General features: G+C 35.0%; 1 protein-coding gene and 1 non-coding gene across 4 annotated transcripts; one reads left to right on the top strand and one right to left on the bottom strand.

Moving 5' to 3' along the window:
* Nucleotides 1-508: 508 nt before the first annotated feature.
* Nucleotides 509-581, top strand: TRNAR-CCU. Its single transcript has one exon. It is a non-coding gene; the product is annotated as a tRNA-Arg (tRNA).
* A 4,774-nt stretch (nucleotides 582-5,355) lies between these two features.
* LOC121802279 (AT-hook motif nuclear-localized protein 23-like) lies at nucleotides 5,356-8,826 on the bottom strand. 3 transcript variants are annotated; one of them, XM_042201910.1, is made up of 2 exons: nucleotides 7,753-8,799; nucleotides 5,356-6,054 (listed from the first exon to the last, which is right to left on the bottom strand). In XM_042201910.1, the coding sequence occupies exon 1, from the start codon at nucleotides 8,590-8,592 to the stop codon at nucleotides 7,762-7,764; it is 831 nt and encodes a 276-aa protein (XP_042057844.1). In that variant the 5' UTR covers nucleotides 8,593-8,799; the 3' UTR covers nucleotides 5,356-6,054; nucleotides 7,753-7,761. The 3 variants fall into 3 exon arrangements, with proteins under 3 accessions (XP_042057844.1, XP_042057845.1, XP_042057842.1); XM_042201911.1 differs by lacking the exon at nucleotides 5,356-6,054 and adding an exon at nucleotides 6,507-6,520; XM_042201908.1 differs by lacking the exon at nucleotides 5,356-6,054 and having other exon boundaries at nucleotides 7,438-8,621; nucleotides 8,725-8,826.
* Nucleotides 8,827-10,773: the final 1,947 nt, after the last annotated feature.

The following is a 10,773-nucleotide window of genomic DNA, read 5'->3' as shown; positions in this document are numbered from 1 at the left end:
TATTAAAGTGAATTAAAAAGAAAGAATAAAGTAAGAAATGAAAAAGGTAGAAAGATGAATAGAGAATAAAGTACTCTCTCCGTCCTATTGAAGATGACTCACTTTCCTTTTTGGATTGTCCCAACCAAGATGACCTCTTACTAAAATTGGAAACACCTTTTATCTCTACTTTATTCCCCCTCTCTTATTTTACTCTCTCCACTTAACACACAAAATAAAGCTGCATAAAATCCCGTGCCGCCCAAGGAAGGGGTCATCTTCCTTGGGACGGAGGGAGTAATAAAGAGTAAAGTAAGTGACAAGAAATGTGTTGATTTTTATTAAAAAGGAAAATGACTCTACTACTATGGAATGCATCAAAATGACAGTACGACTCTACTATTATAGGACGGAGGGAGTATTATTTATGCTATAATGAATTACAATCAACGTTTATTATTACTAAGAATTGATATCATATTTGATAATGATTAATAATAGAAGTGTGCTTCCAATGTTGAACAAGTCAGCGCCTGTAGCTCAGTGGATAGAGCGTCTGTTTCCTAAGCAGAAAGTCGTAGGTTCGACCCCTACCTGGCGCGTGTAATTTTAATTTTCCATTTTGTTATATCTTTTTGCTATGATATTGTACTAAATCAGTAAATCCTTTAAATTGAACCCAAAACATCTACACCATTTAAAGTGGCTGAAGTAATTATTTCAATTTCATCATGTATATGTATTTTGCCTGCATCCTAAAATTAAAGTAAAATCTTAAAAATCATGTTAGATCTCTATTTGGAATAATCTTCTGTTGGAATCAGCCTTTTTTGTATTCATCCTGTTATATCTTCATAATTGTTGTAACTTAATGGGCTTCAATAAAGCATAGCCTAAAGCTCACGGCCCATATACCTCAGACTAAACCCAATATTAGTCCATACGTAACTAAGGACTTATTCTAACTGTGAATTGTTTATTACTCCTACTACTTGTAAATATTGTCAATTCACTTAATAATACCTATTTGTTGATCGAATATAACATAGAAATATATTTTCAAGTATATTACATATATTCGTTTTGGAAACATACATTCAAAAACAAAAAGAATTAATTCAAAAGATTTATCCTAGAATTAACATCGTATACCTTTTTTTTACATGTTCAGTTTTTTCTTTGAATAGTATTTCCAACTACAGATAACTTATTGAAACGGATTAAAATTAATATTTTCTCTTCGCCGAAATTTTTTAATATTCGCATTTCAGTTTTTAAAATCTTATTTGTGGTTCATCACAATATAGTTCTAGTTTTTTTTCTATGACTTTTGATAGTGAACCCAAGAGTATGGAGTATAATAGTAATGATAATACTGACCACAGTTTTTTGCTCTAAAATCGATCTATTATTCCTTGAAGTTAATCCTTAAAGAGAATAAAAATATACTCCCGTTCCATGCTAATAGAGTCGTATTCCTTCGTAGAACGTTCCAATATAATATACAGTAGTTATTTCTATTTTTGACAAAAAAAGTAATTCATTTTCTTCCTCTTACTTTATTCTTTTTTTCATTTCTCATAGCATTTTATTTTCTCCACTGAACATATTAAATATTTACTGTATTTTCTAATTTTCGTGCCGAAAAAAACGTCTCTATCAACGCCAGAACAGAGAGAATGACACTCTCTTTGTGGCACCATTCAATTTTTTTTAAACATATAGAGAATATATAAAGTATGAAAGGCACCATATATATAAAAACTGACTCAATAAGAAGATTCCAATATAGAAAAACAACTCAACTGTGGTGAACGGAGACAACAACTTGAAAGAAGAAGACATAATTAAAAGGACAAATCAAGCAACCGCAGGTTACATAGACGAACGATTGAAAACGTATGGCTTCGGAGCCGCTGGAGCAGGAGGAGGCGCCTGACGCTGCCCGCTCATCGCCTCCATCCTGGATTTGATATCTTCGAGTATATCGTTGATGGCAAAGCTCGTATCCGCAGTGTCAGGGAGGCTGCTGATTATGTCCTCGAGGGAGACTTCACCGGCGATGTAGCGGAGCATAGAGACCTCAAGCTCGCGGCGAGCGTTCTCCCTCGTGAGGCGGCGGAGCTCGTCTTGCGCCTCCTTGAGCCGGTTGGCCATGTTGCGGCTCTGGTCCATGTTAATGAGCTGCAATATAATTATAAGGGGTTGCCTTTTTCTTGTCATTTTTTTGTCAATTTATTGAGTATTTGTGTTTGCCTTGAGATGACAATGGGAAATATAAATAAATGTTGGTGAGTGGTGACATATATATATGAGATTAAATTTGATTTTCAAAAATTTTAATAGGCATTAGGGTTGTACTCTTAGTTGTTCCAAATTTGAATTTCAGAATTTCTAGAATAAACAGTGGCCCAAAATGTGTTTTATGTAATCATTAGCCCTTTTCATTTAGAGCAATTTTATCTACTAGTCCATCGTTGAATATTCGACTTTATCGCAACACACATTTTAAGAAACTTAATGTCCAGGTAATACGACGCTACGTATTTATTAGCCCTTTTCTTTTAGAGTAATTGTATCTACTATTCCATCGTTGACTATTCGACTTTATCTCGACGCACATTTTAAGAAATGTAGAAAAGAGTTGGTGCAAAAAAAATACTCCCTCCGTCCCATAAAAATATGTGCACTTTCCATTTTTGTTCGTCCCACAAAAATATGTGCATTCCATTTTTAAAAAGTTATATCAATTTAATAATGTAGGTCTCACTATTCACTAAAACTACTTTACTACCATTCTCCTCATCTCTCTTACTTTACTATACCATTATCCTCTTATCTCTTAGTTTACCAATATTTTCTTAATTCCCGTGCACTCCCAAATGCATATATTTTTTTGGGACGAATGGAGTATTAGTAGCATGTGATTATATGAATTAATGAATCGGATTCATTTGCCGAAAAAGTAAAACTGGAATAAAACATTTAATGATGAACGACTAAAAAAAATAAGCCAGTTAACGATGGACAGGGGGAGAGTGAGTAGATTTTATCAATCATAGACGTACATGTGCAAGTCTTTTTACAATATTAACAGCGATTTTGTGACACTATTATTCATGATGTTATGTTTGATATTAGCCATTTAAATAAAAAAATTTGGTCAAATGCTGGTCGCAAAAATTCATGAATTTGGACATTGTTGTTTCAATAATCAAAATCACTTAATTTTTGATACATTGATTTTTGACATTATGATCGCAAAAATCACTTGAACGATGTATTTTCAATATTCTCGGGAATCATAAAAAATGAGAAATTGGCAATAATATCCATAAATCATGGTTTTTTTGACCAACTTTGAAATTTGTGGAAAATCACAAAATTAGACCAAAGTTCACGGGTTTATGGACCATTTGTATATAAATAAATCTCGACAAAATACCCTCTTCATCCCATAAAAATTGTCATGTTTTGACCTGAAACATGTTTTAAGAAATGTAGTACTAAGTTGAAAAGTTAGTGGAATGTGGGTGATAAACTCGTATTTCAATCGGTTCGATTGACTTGTTGATATGATTATTGTCGAGTTTTATAGATCGAATTGTATATTTTCGGCCAATTGCGTTATGTTTTTTAGCTTAACGGGTCTGTTGAGAATGTGCAAGAAAATAGATGAAAACGAGCCAAAAAGACATTATCACTCAATGCAAGATTGACAAAAGAAGGAAGTCAGAATGTTAGAAATAATCGACCTATCAAGACGAGCCATTTTACAAACACTGCGTTGCCCAGAAAACTTCTACCCGGACGGTTCACTTTGGCTACAAGGGACTCGGGTGGGACGATTTCGCAAGCGTTGAAGATTTCAAAGCTTGACCCGGACGGGTCAACCCAGACCCTTATTTTGACTCGGATGGGTCTACTCGGCGGATTTTCAGCTGTGCACACACGATTTTAAAAAGGAAAAGAGAATTAAAAGAGAAAATACACGCCTAGAGTTCATTTTTATTCACACCGAGCTGCAAAATACACTTTCCATCCCTCAAGAACTCTCTTGGACGTGAAATTGAAGATTGGAGTTTCCACTCCTATTATTCATTCCTTGGGGAGAATCTATTTTGTTAACAATTATGTTTTTGATTGAATTTTTGTTTTCAAACTTTGTTTTCATCATGAACATGAGTAGCTAAACTCATTTTGTAAAATTCTGGGTGAAGATGCATTAATTTTGTACTTCATCCGTCCCATAAAAATATGTACACTTTCCATTTCCGCTCGTTCCATAAAAATATGGGCATTTACATTTATGAAAAGTTGTCCCCAACTCATTACCCATATACACCAATTTATTTATAACTTACAATTCATTAAACACTAATAATAATGTGGGTTCATTATTCATTAACACTACTTTAACTACTCTTCTTCTTCTCTATCTTTCTTTATTAATTATACATTAATTTCCGTTTTATTTTAAATACACATATTTTTATAGGATGGATGAAGTAGTTTTTATTTGATTGATTCTTCTTTGCTCTGCTCTTATAGTTGTTTGAATTATTTCTTGTATTTTCTTTGTTTAATTGATTAGCAACCACTTGAATGTACAAGATGTTTGTGTAAGAGCATTCATAATAGGGGCGCCGATCGGTGCCTATTTGGGGGGAGGGGGACGGTGCTCGACGTGCACCACTGAGGCGGGCATAGCCGGACAAAGATGGACGCCCGATTTCATTTTAAGTTTTTTTATATAAATATATTTCTATGTTTTTTTCTACAATTTACTTCGTTTTTTTTGCTTTCTCCGACAATTAAAATGAATTAAATATAGAGATAGTGAGATAGGCTGATGATGGACTGGAGGGCTGAACATGGGTTGTGAGATAAGCTGAAGACGTGGCAGGAGGAAATTGGAGATGGATTGTGAGATGGGCTGAAGCTATTGTGAATGCTCTAATAGAACTAAATATCTTCCGACACTGCATATTCTACTAACTCTGTCCCTTAAAAATAGAAACTATTTTCATTTTGGTCGGTCTCTTAAAAATAGAAATTTAATAAATTTTTCTATTATAGGAAATAGACCTTACAATCCACTAACTCTATTATACTATTTGTTTCTCTCCATCTTTCTTACTTTACTCATTTTTATTCTCCTGTCTCTTACTTTATCAATTCTTCTCTCCAATTTTACCAATTATGTATTAAAACCGTGCTGTTTCAAAAATTTGTAATGTTGAAGGACGGATGTAGTAAGTAGTACACAATAATAGGTCTAGGATATTTCGTAGAATATTTTGTACCATGACCAGATATTGAATTATTGATGATATAATTAAGCTTAAACTAAGTGGCTCGATATATTCTTGTAACAAAAAAAACTCTCAGAGGCTGATAAAGTGTAACCACGCATCTGGACCGTTATCGAAGATCAGCAAGATCGACGGCTGGAGTTCAAATGCAACGGTTGAGTCGGTTGGTGTGAGGATTCAGCTGGGGCCACGAGCTGATGAAAGGGGCTGGTGCATCCTTATAAAAGGGGATCTCAGCAACGCATACACACTTGATGTGTGCACCAACAATCAAGATTCAATTCAGTTTCAACTACGATTAGCTTTTGAGAGAAAAGTGAGATTAGAAGTGAGTGTGTTGTATTGCCGATTTGAGTTCTTATCTTTGTAATCTCCCAGAAACCCTCATCAATAAATCATCATCTTCCTCGCCCGTGGACGTAGATCGAGAGATCGAACCGCGTAAACATCTGTGTACTTTTCCACTCGTAGTTCTTGTTCATCAGATCGGTCGCCAACCACAATAGTTATTTTGGATAGATACAACTAGAACACAAACTATTGACCCATATATATGTACTACATAAATTTGTTCCCTCCTGAAAATATGTTAGGTTGTCTGTTGGTGGTGGAGGTATGTACTCCATTGATGTGGCAGGATTTACCTCGGCTTTCTATTGCGACTCTCATGAGTCGTGCCCATGTACATATGATTGGTAGTTGTTCTTGTCAAGTTTGAATTTCAACTCCAAGGGTATTTTTTGTGAATTAGGCATCATATCTGCAATTTGTAGTGTTAACTCACTTTTGAATTGTTTTGAACGATGATGATCTAGTTCCTAAGTTCCTAGCATCATCACACACTCAAATATGAAATACCAAAAAAAAATTGTATGCATACTAATTGTAACAACCACTCTTTAGGGTTGATCGAAATTTGTAGTATAAGTAAGGAAAGAAGATATATGTGCCCAATAATTGAAAAACAAATATTTGATTCAATCTAATTCTAGAAAGAGCCTTAATTTTGCTTTAAATTCTTCTCGTGATTCCTTTCTTTCCCTGAATCCCTTCCAACAATTGCATTATATATAGACGATGATCATATGAAATGGCTTGGGAATGGAAAAAATTATCCTTCTAAACTCCAAAGAGAGAGGGAAGCACACCATAATCACCAGCTAGTGTTCAAGTTATTTAATTCTTCTTCGTTATTTTTAGTAGTTACTGTATTTATCAGTTCATTCCTGAATATAAAACGGCTAACCTTATTAATCAATAGTATGCAGATTTCATAAAAACACAATAAAATAAAAATTACAAACACAGTCACACACTCTTCAAAACTTCATAGTATTTCATTTCTCACATGATATCTACCGCGAGGTTAATATAAATTACCATACAGCTTTAATTTAAGATCTGAATAAAATGTTATACCTAGTTTATGTATCCGGACAACTAATGCATTGTTATGAACGAAAATTAGTGAGCATGAAATTTTGCAGCAAACCTAATATGTATACAGAAAAGTTACACTCTCCATAAATATAGTCCCATGTGTACACACATTTTAAGTATGATGCATATGCAGTATCACGCATATATAAACATTAAATTTAACTTTACAGAATTTGATAAACCCTGAATGTTGATGTATCTTTTGTTCATTTACTTTATCCTTGCCCCATTCCTCTTCTTCTTCAATGGCATGCTTGGTCATACTAAACTCCCAGTAATAATTTCACATAACATCCGACAATCGTGTTCCTCTCTCATCTTTCTTTTCCTTAATTAATTTCATAGCTTTAATTTGGAAATTAAAGTTAAATAAAAAATGATCTAGAAAGTTCCTTCCTCTTATACTTAATTAAGACAACTCATTTCTAATAAACTAAGACTTAACAGAACAAGGCTGGGGTTAAAGAAAGGAATCTATGTGGTTACATATTATATATAAGTCGCACAAATTAGCCTATTAATTATAACAAGCAAGTTGTCGTTAGCGCTGGCCACGAGCATACTTGTTTATATGCATATATTCATCGGATTCATTTTATACAACTTTCTTTCAGGACATCACTAGATTAACAGGATTTATCTTCTCCATTATCAATTGTAAGCACACACTTTTGTGCAAGATTAATTATTTATGCACACCCTATCCTCAAATATTTATTTAAAAATTTAATTGAAGTACTAGCATAAGATTCTGTGAAGAAACAAATTTTTATGTGCACAAGTTGCAATAAACAAAAACTCACGCACAAAAGTCACAAACATGTCTAAAGATTATTTCAAACAATCTCATCAAACGCTAGTTTTTTTTTTCTTCTTCTTCTTCGAATCACTCGGCAAATCAAGAGGTAACACAACGGCAACACCACAAAAAAAACAATAATTATGACCTAAATTTACAAGATAAGTGAAGGAGAATATTAATTGTTCTAGTTTGTGAAGATGATGATGATATTCTGACCTTGATTAATTAAAACTGCGGGTGGCCGGCATCGGAGTTTCCGGCCCATGCACCAGCGCCGTCGATTGGGATCTGACCGTTGTTAGGCATATTGAGAGGCAAATTCAAGAAGGGCAGCCCGAGGGACGGATCGGAGAACTGACCGCCTCCGAGCGGCTGAGACGACGTTTGCGGCTGTATCTGAAGCCCCTCCTCCTCCTCCAGCGGCAGCCGCTCGTAGGCGACGTTGGTGAAGGAGGAGGCGATGATGATGACGGGGCCTGAAGCGATCAAGGCCCCGACAACATTTCCCCCGACCACCTGGCCCTGGCCGCCAGCTAGATATATAGTCAAGCTGGTGGCCCCAGGCGGGGCCGGGGGCGGGAGGAAGGATCCCGAGAGGGATAGGATCTCAAAGCGGCCGTGGAGCGTGACGACGCTCCCGGCCGCGGCGGGCTGGCGGAGGGTGACGTTGGTGACCGTGCCAGTCCCGCTGAGGATGCAAATCCCGCGCTGGCGCTTGCGGGCGTAGGTGGCTACGGCGTCGAAGACGTCGCAGCCGCTGGCGATCTCGAGGATGTGGGCCCGGAGGGTGTTGGCGCTCTCTCGTGTGATGATTATGGGGGGCTTTGGCTTGTTCTTCGACCCCGGGGGCCGGCCGCGGGGGCGCCGGCCCACCATGTCTCCGGAAGAGGCGAGGTCGAGGCCGGGGTTGGAGTTGTTGTCGGTGTTGTCGCCGGAGAACTGGTGGCGGGTGGAATCATTGTCGTCGGAGGAGTCGGGAGGGCGCTGGAGGTGGAGGTCGGAGCGGTGGAGCTGGGAGACGAAGTGGGAGGCGGAGCCGAGGTCCAAACCAGCCATACATACAAGTAACGCAACAAACAGGAGACCTGAAAAAAAATTATTATTTCGATCTAAGAGAAACAGTATAAAAATGGAGTCTGATATTTATGTGAGCAAATAAACAAATTTAAAGCGTAAACAGTTTCAAACCCTAGAGCGAATAGAAAAACAAGGGGGAATCGAGTGTGGAGAAAGGAATAGCTAGAGTGAGAAGAGGGAGAGAGAGACAGCCATTTGGAGCTTAAAGTAAACCATATGAAACAACTATATAATATATTATGCTTTATTATTCTTCCCTTAAAAACATAAACTTTTGAAAAAATAATGCATAACTGGTAAAGTAAGAGAATAAACGCGATGTAGTAATTTTTAAGGGACAAACTAAAATGAAAATATTTTAATATTTTTAAAGAATAGAGATAACATGAAGAAAATAATTCAGTAAATTTATCTATTTATGGACAAGGAATATGACCACAATAATATTACTACTATTACTAATTAACGTTTTCTAGTTCAACTCCACTTATCATTTATCAATACCTAAAACGACGAAATCTTAACGATGTGTACGTATCATTAATTGTGAAGATAGATGTAACTAATAACATCTAGTAATAAACTCATTAAGCACTCCACAATGATTGATTGAAGAATTTGTATATTTTAGAGTTGTTAATAAACATTTAGTTCGTGTTCCATGGGGATAAACGTTTAAATCATATTAGTGTTTTATATAGTTTTGGTGCTCTATTTTCTATTTTGCTGTTTTTTATTTATTTTGACCTTGTTAGTTTGTTAGTCTTAATTAACTACGATGTTGCGTATAATATACACCATGTTATAGGGAAGATCCAAAATTAATTTAATGCAAAGAATATCTACCCAAAAAATAAAAAATAAAAAAACCAAAAAATAACCGCGAGGAAAGTGAAAAAAGGTTATTTAATGTGTATATATTCCAAGAAAGTCGCCGATATATCCGTGCATGTGAGTGATGCATAATTTAAAACGACGTAAAATTGAGATACATACCACTTTGTAATAGAAAAATCCAATTGCTTTCTAAAATCATCATTAATATAACGGATGTGCACACTTTAACCAAATAGATTTAATTGGATATGTAATTATAGTTAAAACTCCAATTCTGATTCTAGTGATCTAGTAAAAGATTGTTTTCATTAAAATAAGCACTTGATTAAACACTTTAATTATATATATGCGCAATTCTTCAAAGGTTGGAGTACCTTTATCCAACTAAAGTTGGAAATGGGATTATAATAATATCATCACTAGGCGAACCCAATGATGTGATTAAGTTAAGAAAGTAATTGTTCTTTCATATTCTCCAGATTTATATTATAATTGTGCTAATTTTATATATTTGGTGTGGGTTAACGAACTCAATAATAATATTGAACGACATACATCTGATCAGGCCCTATCATTTTATTTGATAATAGAATACACTTATCCTAGCAATATTATAATAATAGTAATAATAAGATTAGATCCAATAAGTGGCTTTTCAATTAATTAATTAACTGCTCCCTACACCTTGATGTCTCGTAAAAATATTACTACTTGTGTTGTCGTGGAAAGATGCACGTATATGATAATAATTCTCTTATGCTCGACCTTTATCTTTACGTAGTATACTTTATTTTGTTTATGTGTGCAATGATATTTAATTATTTTTACACTTCATATAGCTTTATGTACACAGGAGGAAATTGTGTAACTTCAGTTAGGATATTATCTTTACGAATTAGATTATACTTATTTGACTTAACCAATTATTTATAGTAATAAAAGAGAACCCAACGTTAAATTACTCGGCATTGATCATGTGTTTATTTTAACAATAAAGAAAAACCAGCCCATAATTACTTTTTAAATGCTAAAAATGTTTATGCCAATTTCGTGAAAGTAGGCAATTTTGACCTAGCATCTTTTTCTCTCTTTTTCTTTTTATGAGTATATAGCAATACTACAAATGAAGAAACGAACAAGTTGGAACTTGGAACCCAGATCTAGCTCATGAAAATGGCAAAAGATAAATATTCAATGAGCCAGACTATACTATAATTCCATCTTGAATAAAATACTTTAGAAATAAATAGAAAAATAACAAGTGTACAAAAAAGAGTATACCCTCTTCACAAAATAAAACAACATGAACACAAAAAAAAAGGT

Source organism: Salvia splendens, chromosome 5, assembly GCF_004379255.2.
Source record: "Salvia splendens isolate huo1 chromosome 5, SspV2, whole genome shotgun sequence".
Classification (NCBI taxonomy): Eukaryota; Viridiplantae; Streptophyta; class Magnoliopsida; order Lamiales; family Lamiaceae; genus Salvia; species Salvia splendens.
Note: the sequence above shows the minus strand (reverse complement) of the source record. Positions and strands in the feature narration are given on the sequence as shown.